Source organism: Sinocyclocheilus anshuiensis, unplaced genomic scaffold (assembly GCF_001515605.1).
Source record: "Sinocyclocheilus anshuiensis isolate Anshui unplaced genomic scaffold, SAMN03320099.WGS_v1.1 scaffold758, whole genome shotgun sequence".
NCBI lineage: Eukaryota > Metazoa > Chordata > Actinopteri > Cypriniformes > Cyprinidae > Sinocyclocheilus > Sinocyclocheilus anshuiensis.
This window is the reverse complement of record NW_015548126.1, coordinates 2,701,996-2,725,478: the sequence shown is the minus strand read 5'-3', so window position 1 is coordinate 2,725,478 and position 23,483 is coordinate 2,701,996. Positions and strand designations below refer to the sequence as shown.

Below are 23,483 nucleotides of genomic sequence, written 5' to 3'. Positions count from 1 at the left end.
TATACTGTATGTGTGTGTATTTATATATGCATAATAAATATACAGTATAAGTATACACATGTATATTATAAATAAAAACGTTATTTTTGATGCGATTAATTGTTTGACAGCACTAATATACTGTATGTATATATATATATATATATATATATATTTACAATACATATATACATATACAATATATAATATATATATACAATTTTTAAGTAAATTAGGAAAATAGTTTGTTTATCTTTATTGACATTTTAATGCTTGAGATCTGTTTATGCGTTTTGTTAATGCAATATTTTTATTGAGCTTTGCAAGCCTAGTTGGCTTCTCATTTGCTGCCCATGGCGGTTTTCCCAAGGGAAGATTGTGTAATGGAGTCGGTCGGTGGAATTCAGAAGCTAGATAGTTTATCTCACTTTACGCCGCCTGTGTTTCTACATATGTGCAAACAAGGGAGTGAAAGTGAGTGAGTCTGTGCCCAATCGAATGATGTTTACACTGTTGGTTAGTGGCGGAGGAGAGATCAGGACGTATAGTGTGTACTCAGGGATAAATATAGCCCTGCAGCTATGCCACTGTAGCATGTCAGTCCTGCACACTTGCCCAGGCCTCAGCTAAATATTCCAGCCTGACATTCAGTCTCGAGAGGCAGTGGACGTTTACACTGCAATAGAGAGCTTTCAGAAGAGGCGAGCACGCGTGCGGATCTGTTATCACCTAATTTTCGGACTTTTGTTTCGACTTGCACTGGGACCTTTATAGTATGGGGCAAGTGGCGATTGGGAGAAGGTCTTGCTATCACTGAAGTGACTGATAAGGACGTGTGAAGTTTGGAAAACTGGATCCCATATGCTGCTCCCCTACTATGGACAGCACAGTCATGTGCTGGAATAAAACCAGCATGGTAAACTTCATGAAAGGTCTGGGTAGGTGCTACAAGAGAGAGAGAGAAAGAGCAGTGAGTGAGAATCTGTCAGTGAATGATGATGAAACTTGTAAACGAACATAGTGTTTAAGTAACAGAATTAGTCAAATGTGACACAGCGTAGTTGAACAAATGCAAGGCGAGCTTCAAACTTACCCATGAGCTTTTATTGGTGTTTAGATAATATAATAGCAAAACAGACTGTTTATTTTGTTGAAGAAATATATCGATCTAAGATGGTTTGATGAAATTAAGAAATGTTTGTTGCCAACTGCAGTGTACAGTATGTTAATGAATGATTGTGCAGTCAGGTAGAATGCAATGAAACGAAGGAAATATTAATACAATTATTAATTATATTAATAATTAACTATTTTTTTTTAGTTTATACATTTTTAGAAATAAGAAGTATTTATAAATTAATCAATTTATTATCAAAGAATATTATTTAATCAAATTTAGTTTTAGCATTTGGGCTGCTATTTACATGAAAGTGTTAGTTCACCCAAAAATGAAAATTAGCCCATAAATTACTCACCCTCAAGTCATCCTAGGTGTATATGACTTTCTTCTTTCAGACGAATCCAGTCGGAGTTATTTTAAAAATTGTCTTTGATCTTTCAAGCTGTTTAATGGCACTCAGCGGGTGTTGCAGTGCATCAGTCCAAAAAAAGTTAAATAAAAAGCGCCCATCCATAAAAAAAAAGTGTCTCACACAGCTCCGGGGGGTGAACAAAGGCCTCCTGTAGAGAATCGATGCGTTTTTGTAAGAAAAATGTCCATATTCAAAACGTAATAATCACTTTAATCTAGCTTGCGCCAACAGTTGTACACGGAAGCAGCTCCGGGCGGATGACGTAGGACGTCGGCGACGTCTTACAAAAACGCATTGATTCGCTACAGGAGGACTTTGTTCACCCCCTGGAGCTGTGTGAGACACTTTTTTTTTATGGATTCATCACATGCTTGTCATGTGACACACAGCAGCCACGATAGCACTGTATACCTGATGTGATATAGGCTTATGTTTTATTTATTTATTTTTTCTTTTTATTCGAAATATTTCCAAACGTGTTAACTAGCCTATATCTGGAAATATCTCGATTCTCAAATATGTGTAAGTAAATGCGTTTTGCACCTTTATAAATTATGTTATTTGATCAATGGTGATGGGCAAAGTAGACTAATAGTGTAATCTATTAACTACACATAAAAACCCCACTTTTTACTTAAGTACTAGATATGGGTGTCATGCCATAAAATATTTTAATACGACTGACTTTGTATTTAATGTGAATTTAATAACAATATTGTAAGTTACTAATTATAACACTTTCATTTTACAGAGAGCAAAGAACATTTTCATTCAATCTAGCCAGAGGCACTCTCAAAAACTCCCATTAAAAATCACTGAAGCTGTTTACACTGTGAAATGAATCTCTTACTTACATTCGTATGCCCATCTGCACTTTGTTGTTTCTGATGAGAGCAAAGCACAGCGTTTCAGCGATGACTCATCTGAACGTCTCTGATTGGCCATTGCATTCATAAGCTCAACAGAATCGTGTGTGATTGGTTATAATGCGCAGCACTGTAAAAACGCGTGTGTTTCTGGCTCAGCGCCAGCCCGTGAACGCAGATTTGAATTTAGCAGCTGATGCTGTGCCGCACTGAACAATCTAATCACACCGGTGTGATTGTATCAAATATAAAAAATATTATTCTGCTATTTTTGTCTTTTGGAAGCTGCATTCAAAATGCGCTTGGCTCAGAAATCTGAGGGGACACGCCTCTGGGTGCAAAATATATTAAATATATTAAACTTTAGATTGAAAAAAGTGGATTACAATTTTTTAAACTAGTTGTTTTCAGAGGTGAAATACTGTAGATTACAAAGATCTTTTTGTTCTATTCAAAGGAAAGCAAACCCCAGTTTAAGCCATGTGTAACGAATTGTTTTTGTCAACATATGATAAGTGTCTAAAACTAGATCAAAATTTGTTGTCAAAATTATCACTGCTGTGACTGTCACATGCCCCCTCTGCAACTCGACCTCTGTTACTTACAGTACAGTCCAGTAGCTTGTGTGCGTGTGTGTGTGTGTGTGTGTGTGTGTGTGTGTGTTTGTGAGCTCTGTGAAAGAATATTACAACTTCTTGATATGAAATCGACCTTTCTGCTTCTAGGGTGTTACTTTAGTTTGTGTTGAGGAAATCTGGGCGTTACTTTGTGTACACAGGTTTCAGTCGCTGGCAAGCTGCAGAATGAGAATTGTTGGGAAACTCAGAAATGGATTTCACTGTCTGGATTAGGAAATGGTCATTGTCTGGAATACAATAATTGATTGTATACACTCAAATAGTTTTTGACCTCTAAACTAGAACAGTAGAAAATGCATGTGATTTATTCTGAAATAATGCAGATTTTCCATTTTTGGGCTTCTGAAAAAGACAAATACAATACATGCGGTATTTTAGACACACTAAGAACACCTCATTTCCATGTACATATTTATAATTTTAATATTATTTATTCTTCTTTTTTTTGTCTAAAGCTTCACCAGGGTACAGCAAGCCTCCTGTCCCACCAGTTTGCTGCTCGCAGGGTGAGAAGGGGCCACCGGCCATGATGCCCATCAGCGTGGACCCAGAGAGCCGTCCGGGCGAATACGTGCTCAAGAGCCTCTTCGCCAACTTCACCACCATCTCAGAGCGCAAAATACGTATCGTCATGGCCGAACCTTTGGTGAGTGACAGTTTTGAACTATTGAAGGTTACGATCTTGAGACCTGTGACCATTCCAGTCCCAGTACTCATCTGTCTCTGAGGACTGTGGAGATGGCTGACCATATGGACTGTTGGAATGACTTGTTTGGACTGAATCTAATAAGGAAATATAAGCTAATCCGGCTAACCCTAGTTGTTTATGTAGCTCAGCACGTGACCCTACATCTATGTATGGTTCTTGTCAATAGAAATGAAATTCATATCTGTCAGAAATGGAAAATACAGATGAGATGTTAGTGTTAAAATATCGATTGTTTATCTCTAAAGACACTGAACACTTGCCAGCCTTGTTAGTATTTTCCAGACAACAGGCAAATTTACCTGCTTGCGTGTTTAACAGCGAGCTGCTAGTTTCATGGCCGACAGGCAGGCTAGTGTTAATGAACCTTTCCCAGGACAGATATATTGTGTCCCTCAAAACATCTGCCACCAGGATGAGCTCATCTTCTTCTTCTAATTTTCTAAAAAAAATCTGAGATCATGTTACCTGAATTGTTCAGCCACAGTTGTGTAGTGTATTGTTTGATAAAGAATAGTATGACCTGGATTATCTGCAGTTTATTTGCACAACGACATCCCTCTGACCGATTGTATTTGAACAGTAAATAAAGCGATTCATAGCTGCAGTATCTTTTTGGTTTCTGGATGTTATTTACTTTTCTTTCTCTTCAGACACAACTAGAGTGTTTTTATGGGGCGGTCATGTCTTGACATACCCCAGTCTTTTGATTCAGAAGTGGAGAAAGGTCCTGCAAGAGCATAAGGCGGTCCATTAACAAAGCCTTGAGGGATTGCCCTGTCCTTGTCTGCCCTCTCATCTGTTTCTCCCTCAAATGACTCCAGCAACTGAAATATTTATTAACCTAAGATGAAAGTGGTGCTTCAGTGGACTGAATGAGCTCAAATTAAATTTAACACAGTCTGAAAGTGTTATGTCTGACTAGCCCAGCTGGGTCAGAGAAGACAGTCTGTTCTGGGCCTAAAAGCCAAATAACAAAATGATAATAGTATTTGAATATCCAAATCACTTATTAACTGCTGACTCCTGAAAAGAAGCTACACACAATTCTGGGTCTTTGAAACATCTTATGTTACCTGAGTAGGAGTACGAAATGTAGGTCAGTTTGTTTTTTACACAACCTGTGTTGTTTAATCAGCATGTCCGATCTGTGATAGTTGCTAAGATCAGCTTTTTCAAATTGTAAGACTCTGCAGGTTGCCCTGTTTGTATATACACACTGCTGTTTAAAAGTTTGGGGTCAGGAAGATATTTTTCCCCCCTCAACAAAATACTTTCATTCTTTAAGAATGCGTTAAATTCATGTTTACATTTTTCTGTTGTTTTTACAGGAAAAACCTTTGGTAAAGTCTCTTCAGAGGGGTGAAGATCCGCAGTTTGACCAAGTAAGTACTGTTTGCTTTCTGCCCCCTGAACATATGCACACGTCCCCATGTCCAGTCCGTGGACAGATGTCCCAGCGGAAAGACAAGAAACAGCCTTTTAGCTGCCTGGCTGTGCCAAAAAATTAATCTGACTTTATGAATTATTAAAATAGATTCTGGATCTGTCTAGCCTTTAAAGCATTCAAAGTGACCTCAGTAAAAGCATGATGTGGTTTTTGGCTTGTCTGGCTGTCTGGGAGTGAACAAGTCCATTTGCATTTCTGATAGATTAGATAAGAGAGTTTTATGCCTAAATCCACGATAGGTAGGAGACATTGCATGCTCCATCAGGTCATCAAACATGTTGTGCAGTGGGCGAGACATTATTTCTCTATAATTTACACATAATTGTTTCTGATTGTTTTATACAGGGCTCAACAATAAGGATTGCATTTAATTTTCATTGCAAATTTCCAGTTTTTCTTTGCAATTTGATCAAAAAATTGTGAGAACATAATAATATGAAATTATAAATATAAATAATATAAAATATAAATATACTGTAGATATATACATTCATATATATCTATACACACACACAACTATATATACTGTAGAGAGAGAGAGAGAGAGAGAGACCAAATTTGAATTTGTAAAATTCTAAATGTAAATATGGAATTAAATGACAAAAAATTTAAATAAATCAATTATAATTTTACATCGGGGCCAGAATGAGTAATATTTGTTATATGAATATATTTCTCAAACTCTATTTTTACAGTTAACTCATTTGTAAATGAATGACAAAAGTATCTACAAAATTAATAAATGTATAAAATGTCTCATTTTTATTGCAAAGGTTATTTTCAATTTGATTAAAAAGTGTAAAAACAAAAATATTATATAAAATTAATACAAATATAAAATATAATTGCAAAATTTAATTATACATATATTTAAAATTATGTTTTAAAAAAAGTATTAATGTAAATAAGGAATTTTTAATTTAAATTAATTAAAAAAGTGAAAATTTTAAGTTTGCAGCCTGTCAGGGCAAGTAAAAAAATCTAAACCAAAAGCCAAACTGAGCAAGCAGAAACAAAAATCCTTAATGTTTGGTTTGTTATATAATTACTATTCCTAAACTTACCCATTACAATGAACTAATGTGTAAATGAATGACAAAAGTATCTGCAAAATTAATAAATGTACAAAATGTCTAAAAAACAGAATTTAATTTCATATAACCTTGAGTAAATGTATCGAAAGCCCAGAATGAAAGGTCTTTTTATTGCTGGCTTGGGTGGAGTGTGTGTTCCCTGCCCTGAATTTGTAAGTTTGTTTCTGTATGCATGTATGTGTGTGTGTGTTTGTGTGTTGGAGGCAGGTGAATAGCAGCCTCATTCAGAACTCACAGGGCTGCGTTTGTACCCATGATCCCCTGGGCTTTTCAGCAGCCTCACTGAGAGGTGATTCTTCTCCCAGGGTTCATCAGGAATGAAGGGCTCGCTGTGTTCACCCTCAGCCCCTGAACACCACCCATTCTCCCTCCCTTTCCTGTGTGTCGAGTCCTCACCAGGGACCGCCTTTCCTTCCTGCACTCATTACCCCAACTCCCTCCTCTTTTCTCGCTGTCTTTGCATCTTGGATACACATTTAAAGGGTTAGTTCACCCTAAAATGAAAATTAGCCCATAAATTACTCTCCCTCAAGTCATCATAGGTGTATATGACTTTCTTCTTTCAGACGAATCCAGTCGGGCTTATATTAAAAATGGTCTTTGATCTTTCAAGCTGTTTAATGCCATTCAGCGGGTGTTGCATGCATCCATCCAAAAGCAGTTAAATAAAATGCGCCCATCCATTAAAAAAAATGTCTCGCACGGCTCCGGGGGGTGAACAAAGGCCTTCTGTAGCGAATCGATGCGTTTTTGTAAGAAAAATATCCATATTCAAAACGTAATAATCACTTTAATGTAGCTTGCGCTCACTGTTGTACACTGGAAGCAGTTCCGGGTATGGGCTAATTTTCATTTTTGGGTGAACTAACCCTTTAAGACACATGCTCGCACAAAGTCTCTGCTTTCACCAAGACCACCTACACACTCAAAATAGCTTTCTCCTGAATATGCACCATGAAATACATGGCCTATATACAGTATTAAGCACTAGGTGTATTTTTAGTTTGTTTATGTGGAGATTAATACATGCTATCTTTTTTTCAGTTGATCAGCACAATGAGTTCTCTGGCCGAGTATTGCCTACCATCTATCCTGCGAACCCTGTTTGACTGGTACAAAAGACAGAATGGAGTTGACGATGAATCCTATGAGTACCGACCACGTTCAAATACAAAGTCCAAAAAGTGAGTCCCGTTTGTATCGCTTAGATAAGGCTGATAATTTAAGCGTAATACAGTATGATATAGTTAATTAAGCATAATAGAGTTAAATAATGCAAATCTACCTCAAATGCAACTATTCCAGAAGGGTCAAACAGTCATGATGCTCCAGAAGGGAAAATGATGCATTAAGAGTTGAGGGGTGAAAACTTTTGAATAGAATGAACTGCCCTTCAGAGGCTACATGTTTCCCAGAAGACAAATTAAGTTCAATTAACCCTGATCTTCAAATTCAAAAAGTTTTCAAAAAGGCTCTTAATGCATCGTTTTTCCTTTTGGAGCATCAGTGAGCGTTTGAACCTTCTGGAATAGTTGCATATGAGTGCCTCAGTTGTCCTTAGTGTGAAAAGATGGATCTCAAAATCATACAGTCATTGTTGGAAAGGGTTCAAATCCACAAAAATGCTGGAAAACAAAAGAATTTATGGGACCTCAAGGATTTTTCTGAAGAACAGCAGGCAGTTTAACTGTTCACAATTGGAGTTTTGTGGGTATTGCTCATGTCTGTTAACGTTTGAGCCATATATTTTTATTCATATTTTTGTGTAAACATTTTCAGGATTTTTCAGCATTTATTTGAAGTAGGAATCTTTTGTACCATAGTAAATGTCTTTACTTGATTTCAAAAACATCTTTCTGTGAGACTGTAATGCAATATTGTCACTTGGCCTGATGACTTCTGTCTTAACTGGATGATTTGACACAATAGTGCCAGAATAGCCCAGTGACATCAGATAGCCAAGTGGGTGTTGAGTGACTCAGATGCTTCTGTGACTTCTGCTTCCTGTAGCTGGAGTGCAAAACTCCATTTCATCATTGAGAAATGATATTTTAGTGAATGTGTGAGAGGGTGGGAGCAAAATTGGCTTACATGATCTGTTTACATTCTCTCTTTCCCAGTGATGAGCAGCAGAAAGATTATCTGCTGGAGAGGAGAGACCTAGCCATCGACTTCATCTTCTCTCTTGTGCTCATAGAGGTTCTCAAACAGGTAACACACACACACTTTGATTTGCATCTAAATAAGTTTAGATGCAAATATAACCAACAGACCTTAAAGATGTAAACAATTATTTAAGAGTGAGGAGAACTGAATGTACAAGTTTGTCTGTGGATCCTCACCAAGGATCTATGGTGGTTATTGCCTTGCCAGACAATCAAAATGGTCCCAGTCAGCTTCAAATTTTATAGCGAATTGTGTTTTGTTTCCTCTGGCAACAAAATGGCAAATTTAGCCATAGATTAAGGCTTAGAAGAGATACACAGTTTAGTGGTTATTATACAAAGGTTTTTGAAATCACAGAAAGCCATAATTGGCCATTCAAAACCAAATTATAAAATGTGATACTGTTTGTGTTTTTGGCCAGATGCCCCTCCACCCAGTTGTGGATGGTTTGGTCCATGAAGTCATTAATTTGGCTTTTAAGCACTTTAGATATAAAGAGGGGTAAGAGACTTTTTCCTCTATTGGATACATTTAGTAAAATGTATAAATTCATATAAATTCATACATCTGCTTTACTGTTTACATTTGTTTTTATGACTAGGTATCATGGACCCAACACTGCCAACATGCACATTGTAGCTGATCTCTATGCAGAAGTTATCGGAGTCTTAGCTCAAGCAAAGTAAGTACTCAATCCAACAATTTTTGTTTAGCAGTGTTGAACTGTGCTTTTTGAAATGTGCAGAAAACATACTGAAGGGGGCAGAAAGGTCTGGAAATCAGCCTTTGTGTTTCTAGATCTTCAGAAGCACATAGCTTTCAAGTGGTCTGAATGCTTAGCATCCTCCGTACATAAGTGTCATTCCTATAATCTGTGTGGTACTCTACAAAACAACTGCGCCTGTTGCAAAACAGTTGCCCCTGTGCGTCTCTTATATTTTCGCCTTGGTTGGGTGAAATAATCTGGGAAACTGTTGTCTGTTGGTGTTTGCTTGCTCAAGAGATGTTACCAGGTCTCTGGTTGTCTTATTTGACATCTTGGGGTCTGACTTGTGAGAGGGCAGGGGCACCAGTGCTGTGTTATTGATTTGATTTGATTTTCCAGAAATTTTGCTTTTGTAAAACTGTGAAGTCATAGAAATGAGTAAAATCTTAAAACGCTTTTTCCTACCTCATATTTCATCTAACATATAATCGACTCGATTTCTCATTGTAAGTGCTTGTGAAGAATAACGCTTGCCCTCAAGCCGGTGATTTATCTGTCCATCATAAAAAAAATTTTGTGTAGATTTCCTGCTGTTAAAAAGAGGTTCATGAGTGAGCTGAAGGAGCTCCGTCAGAAGGAGCAGAGCCCATACATGGTCCAAAGCACCATCAGCCTCATCATGGGCGTGAAGTTCTTCAGAGTGAAAATGTATCCTGTAGAGGAGTTTGAAGCCTCTTTTCAGTTCATACAGGTAAATGTAGAATATTAAGACATTTCACAAAGCATACATTTGTACTGTAGCCTTTTTATTTATTTATTTTGTTCATTTGTTTAATATTTAATTTATTATATTTATTTTAAATACATTTATACTGAATATAGAGACTTAGATAAGGCTATAGTGATAAGCTAAATGAAATTAGCTCTCAAGAATGTGAACGCTAACAGTTTTTCTCTATGCTATGCTCCTTTCTGTTACAGGAGTGTGCGCAGTATTTCCTGGAAGTGAAGGACAAAGACATCAAACATGCTTTGGCTGGACTCTTTGTGGAAATTCTAGTTCCTGTAGCAGCGGTTAGAGAAATGTTATAAAGATCTTTCAACACTCTGCAAATTGGATGTTATTTACATGTATTTTGAACATTACAAACCACTCACACATCATTGTATGTGACCTGTTGGTCAAGTAATTGTTTTAATAACGTATATAGCCATATATCACCCTTTTTAATCCTTATTTTGGTAGAAATATCTACAAACGTTTTGATCCTCATTATTATTATTGTCTTTCCGTTCTTTAATAGGCTGTCAAGAATGAGGTGAATGTTCCCTGTTTAAGGAACTTTGTGGAGAGCTTGTATGATACCACCTTGGACCTTTCAACAAGAAAGAAGCATTCACTGGTCAGTCTGGATTTCATAAGATGTAGTGTTTCATACTTTTTGATGGCACTTTGAACACTATGTACCCTTGTCTGTTTTTTTAGGCTCTGTACCCACTAGTGACATGTCTGCTGTGTGTCAGCCAAAAACAGTTCTTCCTCAACAGATGGCATGTCTTCCTCAACAACTGCCTCTCCAATCTGAAGGTATGTAGTTTATTTATTCATTTATTCAACTCAAAATCGCAAACTGGATTTCTCACTACATAAACTTCATCATTACAGAGCAAGGACCCTAAAATGGCACGGGTAGCACTAGAGTCCCTCTACCGACTTCTGTGGGTCTACATGATTCGCATCAAATGCGAGAGCAACACTGCGACGCAGGGGTAAGCACAGCCGTGGTCTGCTGCTACTTGTATTTAAAGCCACTACTAAAACGCCCATCTGAGACCCCCAGAGACAAGGTTCACAGTAAACTGATTTTACATAATATGGCCCATCTCGTGAATGCCAGCTTTCTTAGTGGAGTTCTAAAGGGCTGAAAAAACAAAAAATTAAAACAAGTCTGTACCCTACCCCTCCCATGGCCGTCAGTCCAATGAACCCGGGGTGTGACCGCACCCCTCAGCCCTTCTCAGTGGCAGCAAGTAAACAAGCAATCCATTACAGTCATAGTGCCTCAGGCGGAGGGGTAATTACTGACAGTGCTGCCAGAAATGGGTGGAGAAAGGAGAGAACCAGAAGGGAGGCTGGTGGTCATGGGTGATGGGTGTTGGAACGCCACTGGGAATCGAAAGCTTGGCAAATGAAGCCATATACACACCCATATTTGATCTTCAGGGCTAGAAATGAACATTGAACATGTGTAGATGTCTTATGCAGCTAATCCATAATAGATCGATCGGAATTAATGTAATAAATGGTTTGGGAAAGGGTGTACATGCCCTTAGAGGATTTCAACACCAGAAGGGGAAGTTGTGGTGATAGTTTTTGAACCGTGTGCTTTGTGAACAGCATACATACATACAAAAAAAGTACTATATGTTAAACAGTATGCTTTATGGAACAGTACAGATTTCAAATAGTAGTATGCTATCTAAAAAGTAATATGAAATGGTATTTGGCATTTTAATTCAGTTTTTGTTTTATCCTATATATTTATATATAAAAAATGAAAATATTGTAGTATTTGACTCCAAACAAACCTTCAGTTTGTTCAGTTTGGTGTCTTTTTTATTATTATTATTTTATTCAGCAAGGATGAATTAAATAGATCAAAGTGACGGCAAAGACTTTCATAATTTCACAATTTCTTTTTGAATTAAAAGCATTTTTTTACATTCTGTTCTGAAAAAAAAAGTATCAGTTTCCTCAAAAATATTAATCAGCACAACTGTTTCCAACATTGCTAATAATAAAACACTAAATCAGCATATTATAATGATTTCTGAAGGATCGTGTAGTAATATTTCACATTATTACTATTTTACTGTATTTTTGATCACGTAAATTCAGCCTTGTTGAGCATAAGAGACTTCTTTCAAAAACATTAAATTAACTCACCGAACTCATTTAAGAAGGCATATTAAATATCTAAAGCATGGGAGGGGAGGTTAGTTCTGGAACCACAAGGATCATAAAATGCTCAAATTAGGCTGGAAAACTGGTGTTGGGTCAGCTAGCAGTTCTTGCGATGTATTCAGAGAGATGTATTGCATTATAGCAACAAGTCATAAATATCAGAAACCTTGGCTTTGCATGCCACATACCAAACTGTGACTTCGGAGTTTGCAACCACTATGAATAAGCCCAAAGTGGACAAACCTCACTTAAAAATGTAATTTCACAAATAAGCCGGGCTCAGGTCTGCCACTGTAATGGAATTCTAATTATAACAAGCTTTCTGTGTCACTATGCTTTGACCTTCTTTTTGTATATGTCTGTGCCAGATTCTAAACTTGTTATCGGTAAACACTGTGATCTTGTCCCAACAGCCGCCTCAACTCTATCGTGATGACCCTGTTCCCTAAAGGATCCCGCAGCGTAGTTCCTAAAGACATGCCTCTCAATATATTTGTTAAGATTATCCAGTTTATTGCACAGGTAAGTCTGCGATTAAGTGACAGACAGATCTAAAACTAAAACCTCAATAATAATCTGCTGTTAAACCATTATACAAGACTTAATTCTTGTTTGTTGTGAAAACAGAGCATGTGTCTAAGGACAAAGGATTTAGAGTTGCTGCCGAAACAAATATGCAATGACAGCTAGATTCCCGTCATTAATTTGCAAGGCTACTCATATTTAGTCTTCCTGATGCAGCATGTGTTAAAATATTTACATTTTGCATACTGCATTGTTACATTTCCTCTTTCTTTTTATCTTACAGGAAAGACTTGACTTTGCAATGAAAGAAGTAATTTTTGACCTACTGTGTGTTGGGAAACCTGCAAAAGCCTTTAGTCTTAATCCGGAGGTAAAGTATTGTCAAATTACAATAGATGTAGTAGCTTTATCTCCTTGTTATGGCACTCATATCTTGATTTCTTGTTCTGTAGAGAATGAATATAGGTCTCAGAGCATTCCTGGTTATTGCTGACAAGCTGCAGCAGAAAGATGGTGATCCCCCAATGCCGAACACAGGGGCAACGCTCCCTTCTGGAAACACACTACGAGTCAAAAAGACATTCCTGAGCAAGCCTCTGACTGAAGATGAGGCCAAAGTCATAGGTGAGTTCATCTGTAGTACTTGTAGAGGAATAATTTCAATAAAAATAAAGGCTGTTTATGGGACTAAACTGTCAGCGTATGAATGTGTTTTGCACTGAATAACAAAATAAATAAAAATGGGCTTTTTTATGAACGGCACAGGCATTCATTTAGCACACTTTTCAAGCAAAACATTTTGCCAAAAAAAAAAAAAACCTTTTAAATTGTAAAACAATAGATATATACTCCGAATTTACTATTCAGTGTTATTATGTATGAATAATATTAATGCAAGAAAGATGATGAAAACATGAAAACTTTTCAATCATGTAATTTAAATTATATAACAAAAATGAAGATGTCTTTTTTTTTTTTTTTGCTGTTTCTAATGCAATGCATTTTGCATTTTTTTTCCTAATGCACTTTGCTTTCTAATGCAATGAAATCCATACACTTTTTATCTATTTGTGGATCATTTTGACAAACTGAGGTGCATATGCTCAGACTGATAAGGCCTGTGATCAGTCAGCTCCAGAATGAAATACAAAATCTGTGCTTATTAGGGTTGCAAAGGGGTGGAAAATTTCCAGAAAATTCTGGAAACTTGAAAAGAAATTTTCCAAAAAATCCCAGAAAGTTTTGAAAACGTCTGAAAGGTTTTGGAAATTTTGTGGATCTTTTTTTTTTTTTTTTTTTGCCTTTTTGCAACCCTAGTGCTAATAGAAAAGGAAAAAAAGTTTGAATCCAAGATTTGATAATAATATAGCATAGCAAGAAATTTACAAGCAATTTTTTGTAGACTGGTCATTTTTGACTGAGAACACCAGGTGTAACAAGGTGGGGAAAAATCCCCAAAAAGTATAAAAAATGTAAAAAATTAAAAAAAATAATAAATTGAGTTGTGAGCAAAGTCAGCAAGTTTTAGTCCAATGCTAACAATGCAACATTAACTAGCATTTTGGGAAAACACAACAAGGTTTGACCAAAAACATCTTCTGGATCATATTGATTGGCATTTTCTCATTAAACTCTGTTACTATTAAAGAACATGCCAGTCTTTTAAGTTTTGCATCGTTTCAACCATCAGGAATGTCCTTCTATTACCCCCAAGTGAGGAAAGCTTTAGACAACATCCTCAGACATTTGGATAAGGAGGTTGGCCGCTGTATGATGCTGAGTAATGCACAGATGCTGAATAAGGAACCCGAGGATATGATTACGTATGTCACACAACAACACTGACTCTGTCTAATAATCTTTCATCTGGTGTATCTGATTCTCTGCACACACCTGTCTGACCCATCAACCCAAATCGAACTAAGTTTGAGCTTGTCAGTTCACTGTTTGAGCTTGTGTGACCTCTCTCTATACTGACAGGGGCGAGAGGAAACCCAAGATTGACCTCTTTAGGACATGCATGGCCGCCATTCCACGCATCCTTCCTGATGGCATGTCCAAGTCTGAGCTCATAGACCTTTTGGCACGGTAAGTGTGTGTATATGTTCGATGCATGAATGGGCGTGTAAGTAGGAAGCATTTGCTTTGACGAATTGCCCAATGGTCAGGTTTCCCGAAAGCTTCAGTAACGTGATCCCTCCCAGCCCCCCGGCTTGAATAGGATGTCCCAGTGCAATCTGAGTCAGGGCTGGTCTAATCAGACTTAATTCTTCTTGTACAAGCCATTAGGTCAGCCAGCTAGTTCAGAGTAAAGTTGATCTCTCTGTGAACTTCCTCCACTGAAGCTGGAGGAACTTCTGCTTTGTAATGGAAGCACTTGGAAAGTATGCAGATTATTTATGAGGATTGGTGCATACTATTTTGATAAATGTATAGGAACATTTAAGGAACACACACACACACACACATCAAGTTACTAAAATGAAAACTAAAACCATTAAACAACATTTTTGCTAATTTAAATAAAATAAACATGAAACTGAAATAAAAGAAAATAAATAGTTTTTATTTCAGCTAGATGTCAAGGCATTATTTCTCATTTTCTTATAGTTTAACCTGAAGTACTAAAATAACTGAAACTAAAATTGGAATAAAAATTAATAAAAACTATATAGACGTATTTGAAAAAAATATATAAAAATAGACAAAACTCAACAAAATTCCTAAAACTTTAACTAAAATAAAAATAATATTGAAATAATATCAGTGATACTAAAATAATACTTTTATATACAAGAAAACAAATGCAGGTAAAGTGTCTATTTTTGTTTCAAATGAATATAAAATGTCAAAATATGGGTGAAATAATGTTCCATCATCATTCAGCATAACAAATTAACTTGTACTTTTTAAAATATATAAAATAGTAAGTGGTCATGCTACATTTTATTATATTTTAAATGATTAAAAACTTTTCTTTCTAAAAAAATGGGTATAACCTAGTGGTTTGAAGGATAGTTGCAAAGATTGGTAAAAATGTCAAATTACAGTTAATTCATTTTTTTGGGGGGGCTGCACTGTGTCTTTTAATATCATCTAATGAACGGACGTCTCACTCCACAGTCCTGCATGCTGTTGAGGGTCTCGCTTTAGTGCTGCTGTGCTCCTGCCAGACAGGCACGCGCAAAGTAGCTGTGTCCATCCTTCGAGAGGTCCGCCAAATCTTCCTCACCATCGGGCAGAATGAGGTAAGGGCCACTTGGAGCCTGACTTGATCAGATATAGACCTTAAGAGTATACATCCACTCATTTATGGTGGAATATGGTATTCATTCCATCATATAATTTGTTTTTTTCTGCACAGGAAGATGAAAGGCCCATGATAGATGTACTGGACCAGCTGAGCCCAGTGGTGCTCGAGAGCTTTGCCCACGTGGCGGTGGCTGACTCGGTGAGTGCCTCTCTGTTCGGTCCTTTGTGGTTTCGCTCACATGTGAGTCTCAGAGGACTTCTACAAAGTGTCTTCTGTTCTGAGTTTATAAGAAAGTCTGTTTTACCTCTCTGAGCTTGGAGTTTAGTGTATTAGGTGATTACTTGATGATTTCGAATCACATAGATACTAGATGTCAATACTAAATTGGTACATTAAAGAGCTAAATTTAGCATAAATCCATTTTGTGTTTTGTCTGTAATTATCCAAAAATGTTGTTATTTGACCAATTTTCTTTCATTTCACTGTTGAGTTCTCTGTAAGTGGCCACTATGATTTCTTCCCTTCCACTTCCCCGCAGGTGTCCCTCCCCGCTGGGCAGCACGCAGACCTGCAGTGGCTAGTGGAGTGGAACGGATCTCTGGTCGGCAGCCACTATGACGTGCGGAGCCCGTCTCGTGTGTGGATCTTAGCACAGTCTCTGAAGGAACCCTGGGCTCTGTGCCTCTTCAGCCTTCTGAGACAGGAGTACCTGCCTAAGCACTGTCCCACAGCGCTCAGCTACGCTTGGCCCTACGCCTTCACCCGCTTGCAGCTCCTCATGCCTTTACTTGAGCCCAGGTGAGGGATGGATAAACTATTTACTGTAAGGGTTTATTTGACCTTTCAAACTTTCTCCTACATCTATATATGTATCATTGAGTGGTCAGTGGTTTGATTGGTCTGCATTGGCGCTTTAATTATTGTGGCAGCCTGGTATAGGTTATTGTGCCTGGGTATAGAGCTTTTTAAGCATTTACTCTATCTTTAAGTTTAAGCTTTTAATGGCTTCCCATAGCCATAATTTTTATTATGATACTGCACTTGTTTAAGTGGTTCTGCTTCTGATAGCAGACTCTGTACAGTCCTATTTGGGTTACTCTTCTTTTTATATACAGTACATTCATAATACATGATAACTCAGCAAAATGTCAAATTAATATAATATTAATCAATCGATCAGATGTTTGGGGTCAGTAATGAACAAAATGCATTAAAGTGATCAGAAGTGACAGAAAAGACATTGTTAATGTTACAAAAGAGTTCTATTTCAAGTAAATGGTGTCCTTTTGAACTTCCTCTTCATCAGAAAATTTGAAAAACAATCGTCTCCAAAATAGTCCACAATAGAATATTAATCAGCACCTGTTTGTAGCATTGATAATATTACAAATGTTTCTTAAGCACTAAATCAACATATTAGTATGAAGAATCATGTGACACTGAAGACTGGAGTAATGGAAACTGAAATTCAGCTTTGCCATCACAAGAATGAATTATAGTTTAAAATATATTGAAAAAAATAATATATATATAATATAACATTTCACAATATGACCATTTAACTGTATTTTTTATTAAATAAATGCAGATTAGTTGAGCTAAGGTATAGAAGCCTGTTTTCGCCAACTGAATAAAAAATAAAAAGGTAATTGCGAGTTTTTATCTCACAATTTCGACTTTTTGTAATATGCGCTGTTTATAATTGCGAGGTTAAGTCCAGTTCTGAGGGGGATAAAAGACTGATATGTTCTCAGAATTGCGAGTTTATATCTCGCAATTTTTAGTTTCTTTCTCGCAATTGCAGGTTTATATCATGCAATACTTTCACGCAATTCTGAGAAAGTCAAAATTTCAAGATGTAAACTCGCAATTACCTTTTTATTTTTTATTCAGTGGTGGAAACGGCATCCAAAAACGTAAAAAAATACAACTGACACCAAACTTTTTTTGGTCTAAAAACCATTTTTATTTATGGTTTTTAATTTAGCTAGTTTAATTTGCTTATTTTTCACTTTACATCAGTCAATTCATTCAAATGTTTTCATCTCTTAGCAACCCAGTTAACGCCAAGAAGACAAGCTCGGCTGGTTCAGCAGACACCTATGTTTCTCTCTGGAGAAACTATCTGATTCTGTGTTTTGGTGTGGCCAAACCCAGCATCATGAGCCCGGGTCATCTTCGAGCTTCCACCCCTGAGATCATCACTCCCAGTACAGACAGCAACAGCAGCTATGACAACAAGGTAGGTGGGGCTTCTTATGCATCACGCACCAGTCATGTCTACAGTCATACGCCCCAGTCAGTCATTTATTGACTTGATGGAATCATTGATTAACATCTTATTCTTTAGATCCTCGGCACCCCGTCTGTGGCCTGGCTTCTGAAGCAGTTGATTCCTCTGATGCGTTCAGAAAGCATTGAGATCACAGAGTCTTTGGTGCTCGGATTTGGCCGCACAAACTCATTCATTTTCAGGTATTATGTAGCAAATATATAAACATTTAAGATCTCTAATGATGTGACTAATGTAAACATTTAGATGGGCCAAGTTCCTATAAGATTCTACATTCTCATAATAGAAAGTTCACTCATTTTTGATTATCACACATCACAACATACTGTGTTTTATTGTTTGCAATGTGTCATGTAAGTTCAGCAAGATTTTTTCAGATAAGATGTGAGCAGCATCTGATGTTCACATTCTAGTCATACCTCTGTTTTGTACTTGTCAGGGTTTTTGAATTCCTTGACTTTGATAAGGCGATGCACAAACACTGTATGCATATAATTATGATACTATAAATGGCCAGGCAAAGAAATCATTAAAATGTCAGTCATGGAACAATGTTCAGTTTACTGTGCGATTATAATTGTGCTGTTACTTTTTTTGTGTATTCAGATGCCAAAAAAAAATTGTGTGTGTGTTTAGACTTTGTGTGAGAGCCATTTTCACTTGGCATTTTGACACCATCTCTAAATCTAGACAAATCTTTTTCCAAAGCAGTAATCATATTTCATATTACATTAGTTATGTCTGCTTATTTCAGTTCTTGGAATAAAAAAAAAAAGTATTTATGGGAATAGAGCAATTATTGCTCTATAAACCTTGGCAGCACAGTATTGATTCTTTAGCCTTATTGATTTTCTATTTGTTGTGTCTCGTACAGAGAGCTTGTTGAGGAACTGCATCCTTTGATGAAGGAAGCTTTGGAAAGAAGACCTGAGGTCAGTTACAGTATATATACACTGAACAAAATTATAAACGCAACACTTTTGTTTTTGCCCCCATTTTTCATGAGCTGAACTCAAAGATCTAAGACTTTTTCTATGTACACAAAAGGCCTATTTCTCTCAAATATTGTTCACAAATCGGTCTAAATCTGTGTTAGTGAGCACTTCTCCTTTGCCGAGATAATCCATCCACCTCACAGGTGTGGCATATCAAGATGCTGATTAGACAGCTTTTCTTTTTTTTTTTTTTTGGATAGTTCAGTTAGATCAGCTGGTATGTGCAATAACTTGTTGTATTGTAAATGGCCCGCTCAAGCAATGCATACTTGACTTATCTTGCATGGAAAAAAAAAAAGTACCACAGTACATCGTTCCTACAAGCATAGGAAACCTTAAAATGTCAGGGATTTTTAAAAATGTAATTCCCAGACTTGTAAATTAATGAAATATTTTCTATAGTTATATATAGTTCTATAGTTATAACAAGTTTCTATAGTAATTGTTCTCATAATGGGTCCTCTAGAATAAAAAACGGCGAGAGAGAAGAGATCTGCTAAGACTCCAGCTCCTCAGGATCTTTGAGCTGCTGGCGGATGCCGGTGTCATCAGTGACAGGTGAGAAGGATGTTATTATTATGGATTCTGTTCTCTGGACACCTCCATTGCATCTCATTATGAACTCGCAGGCTACAAAACATGAAATGATCCCCATCTTTCTGTCTCTCAGCACTAATGGAGCTCTGGAACGTGATACGCTGGCCCTGGGCGCTCTCTTTCTTGAGTATGTGGACCTGACCCGGATGCTTCTGGAAGCTGAGAATGACAAAGACATGGAGATTCTCAAGGACATCCGAGCTCACTTCAGCGCCATGGTGGCCAACCTCATACAGTGTGTCCCAGGTGAAGAGGAAGACATCTCACAAACTCACTCAGTATACAATTAATGTCAACACGAAATCAAAATTTATTCCATTTAAATTCGTAATACACATTCTTGTTTGTGCACAACTCGTTTAATTCATAAATTGTCAAAATATAGTTTTTTCTACTTTAAATATTTATTCCTCACGTTAAATAATCATACTGATGGTCATGAAGTTATATTTCGCTCTGGGAAGTGCTCCACATTTTCTTTGTTTAGGAAATGGAATTCATTGCTAGGTTACAGTGTATTCAGTCACAGGACTCCTGACATCAGTCTTGATTTAGACTCCCCAGTGGAGACATTGCCCGAAATAGCAGTAGATTAGATCAAGAGCCGCTTCATGGGCAAATGATGAGTCGCAGAGTGGCAAAACTAAAATCATAAGGTTTTTAAATTGTTTAGGCACTACCACAAAATATTTTTTCATGAAGGGGTTCCTGTAGCCCAACTTGCATTGATAAAACATGTAGCTTTGGGTGTAAAATTTATGTTTTTATAGTTTTTTTTATCTAATACCTCTCTTCTCCTCTCCTTGTTTCATAGTGCATCATCGACGTTTCCTCTTCCCTCAACAAAGCCTTCGGCACCATCTCTTCATCCTTTTCAGCCAATGGGCTGGACCCTTCAGTATCATGTTCACGCCCCTGGATCGCTATAGTGACCGGAACCATCAGATTACTAGATACCAGTATTGTGCTCTTAAGGTAGTACAGACTACATTTATATAATATATCATTCTATATATCATTTTGATATTTCATTCCATTGCACAGTACGTTTTGCTTTAGATGGGTCTTCATTCAAAATAAAAAAGATGTATATTTTTTATAACAAATACACACTGCTGTACACAAAGTTTGGGGATGGAGCCTATTTATTTGATCAAAATACAGTAAAAACTTTAATATTGTAAAATAGCATTGCAATTGAAAATAACTGTAATCTATTTGAAAATATTTTAATCAAAAATACAGTAAAAACCTATTTATTTGATACAGTAAAACAATATTGTGAAATAATGTTACAACTGTCACATGATTTGTCAGGTGGAAAAGTCTTTACTGTCACTTTAATTTAATGCATCCTTGCTAAATAAAAGTATTAATTTCTTAAAATATATATATATCTTACTGACCCCAAACTTTAAACAGTAGTGTATGCATGTTTCAAAATGTCATAAAAAAAGAAGAAAAAACGTTTAATTAAAGAGGAACATTACAATAAATAATAATACATTTAAAATATTAAAGAAATAATATAAATACATCTTTTTTTTACATATATTTGTATTTCGAATCTGCATATGAAAGCAGTGGAATGAGATGATGTTTCACTCTGGCTCTAATTTAAACCATTGCTTGTGTTGCTAATTCAGACCGCAGACGTATACTCCACTAATTTGATCTCCAGAGGTCTACTTATAGCCCAGGAAGCGCTGTAGTCATATACAGTGCAAGACCTCAATGTGGACACACATGCCAAAGAGACAAAAGTGGGTCCACTACGTGACGAATGAGTCCATTTGGGATGACAGCGCATGTGTGCTCGGTTTTGTCTATGGGAACCCTGTACACATAATGTCAGCTCTGTGCAAATTTACGAAGTGTAAACATATAGTTCACGTCAGGTTTGTTCAGGTTTGAATTTCTGGAAAAATGACACCCACCTCTAAAGCTATTATTGTTTGTGCGTGTACGTGTAGCTTCTTGTGTTGCCGTAAACCCCTTCCCCATAATAGAAAGGCGGGTGTTGTAAGACGATCATATATAATGTTGTAGCATTTGTAAAAGGTGTGTAATTTCAAGACCCTGGCGTCATTAAAACACACAAATGTCCAGACATGATATGAGTCCTTTGAGCCTCTTCCCTGTTTCTTTGAAGTATTTTTTTTTGTTTTGTTGGACACGATAGGACGTGATTTCCTCAAAACAGGAAATTCCAAGTTTTGCATGAAAGCTTTGCATGAAAGAATGCTGTTTTTTCTTCCTTTCATAGGCCATGTCGACTGTGCTTTGTTGTGGCCCCGTGTTCGACAACGTAGGGCTCTCTCCTGATGGCTACCTCTATAAATGGCTGGATAACATCCTTGGCTGTCAGGATCTGTGGGTATGCGGCCAAACACTCTGAAACAACATGACCCACATATGTCCTCAATCACTCCTTTAGTGTTGATAGCGCTAAACCAACACAACCATCTTTGAAATGATTCTCAAAGTGTGCCTGTTGACCCAGTGCAAATTGGCTCAGGGATTTTTCATAAGATAAGACACTTTTCTTAGATGTCTCTAACTCTTTATTTCTCAGCTTGTATCTCAACTTGCAAATGTTGATTCTTGAAGTGAAAGTCTGGCTTTGTGCCCTGAAATATTTTTGTGGTGTTGGAGCGAGACACTACCATTCAAAAGTTAGGGATCAGTAAGATTTTTCAAATATCTTTGATGAATAGAAAGCTCAAAAGAACAGTATTTATTTAAAATAGAAATACTGTGTAACGTTATAATGCCTTTGTGACCTTGTTCCTCCACCAAGGTGGTTTTATGTCACCATTCACATCAACGGATAACATACGTGATCCTCTGATCTGATTCTCCTCAGGTGCATCAGCTGGGCTGTGAGGTGGTGGTTCTTCTGCTGGAACTTAACCCAGATCAGGTGAATCTGTTTAACTGGGCTGTGGACCGATGTTACACCGGCTCCTGCCAGCTGGCCTCTGGTTGCTTCAAAGCCATCGCCACTGTCTGTGGTAGCAGGTACACTGGGGCCTGAAAAGCCAGAGGAAATATTGAATTTTCCAGTTTAATGCATATTAAACGGTTTAAAAGTTTGAGATCTGTACGATTTTTTAATGTTTTTGAAAGAACTCTCTTATGTTAATCAAAAATACAGTAATACTGTGAAATAATATTACACTTTAAAATATATATTTATATTTTCTATTTTAACTAATTAAAAAATGCAATTTTTTCCAGTTTATTTGATAAATAGAAAGTTCAAAAGAACAGCATTTATTTGAAACAGAAATCTTTTGTCGCATTATAAATTAGTGCTGTGCGGTATGACCAAAAATGTATATCACGGTATTTTTCAAAATTATACCGGTTTCACGGTACCAGACTGTATTTTTTTTTTCATGCATGACCCGGGTGTTAACAATATTTTCTACTTATTGAGAGAGGAAATACTGCAGTATATTGACTTAGAATGCCCTATTTTACTGTCATGATGAGTGAATATTGTCAAAAAATACCACACTAAATAGTGACTAAACACAACCCCTTTTAATACATGTTAACCAGGAGTCGCTCTCATTTATAATCGCGGCATCGTCTGATAAAATCAACATGCATCTACACTAAAGAGCGGCTATGCGGTTGTTTTGGCTATATTACTTTTTTGTCTCATGCAGCGCACTGCCTGCGTCTGAGTAACAAACTAAAAAAAACAACA

At 36.8% G+C, this 23,483-nt stretch overlaps 1 protein-coding gene across 1 annotated transcript in view; it reads left to right on the top strand.

The window, feature by feature from the left end:
• Positions 1–23,483, top strand: part of frya (furry homolog a (Drosophila)) — a 51,457-nt gene that overhangs the window by 3,682 nt on the left and 24,292 nt on the right. The window contains exons 2-28 of the mRNA XM_016507691.1: positions 3,471–3,661; positions 5,053–5,106; positions 7,310–7,449; positions 8,386–8,476; positions 8,853–8,932; positions 9,033–9,113; positions 9,720–9,888; positions 10,119–10,211; positions 10,442–10,540; positions 10,624–10,725; positions 10,804–10,907; positions 12,516–12,624; positions 12,911–12,997; positions 13,080–13,251; positions 14,318–14,450; positions 14,608–14,715; positions 15,641–15,875; positions 15,992–16,078; positions 16,419–16,678; positions 17,933–18,122; positions 18,231–18,355; positions 19,048–19,105; positions 19,635–19,726; positions 19,839–20,011; positions 20,580–20,740; positions 22,032–22,142; positions 22,632–22,786. Coding sequence (XP_016363177.1) covers positions 3,471–3,661; positions 5,053–5,106; positions 7,310–7,449; positions 8,386–8,476; positions 8,853–8,932; positions 9,033–9,113; positions 9,720–9,888; positions 10,119–10,211; positions 10,442–10,540; positions 10,624–10,725; positions 10,804–10,907; positions 12,516–12,624; positions 12,911–12,997; positions 13,080–13,251; positions 14,318–14,450; positions 14,608–14,715; positions 15,641–15,875; positions 15,992–16,078; positions 16,419–16,678; positions 17,933–18,122; positions 18,231–18,355; positions 19,048–19,105; positions 19,635–19,726; positions 19,839–20,011; positions 20,580–20,740; positions 22,032–22,142; positions 22,632–22,786 — 3,460 coding nt within the window. The remainder of the gene's footprint in view (positions 1–3,470; positions 3,662–5,052; positions 5,107–7,309; positions 7,450–8,385; positions 8,477–8,852; positions 8,933–9,032; positions 9,114–9,719; positions 9,889–10,118; positions 10,212–10,441; positions 10,541–10,623; positions 10,726–10,803; positions 10,908–12,515; positions 12,625–12,910; positions 12,998–13,079; positions 13,252–14,317; positions 14,451–14,607; positions 14,716–15,640; positions 15,876–15,991; positions 16,079–16,418; positions 16,679–17,932; positions 18,123–18,230; positions 18,356–19,047; positions 19,106–19,634; positions 19,727–19,838; positions 20,012–20,579; positions 20,741–22,031; positions 22,143–22,631; positions 22,787–23,483) is intronic.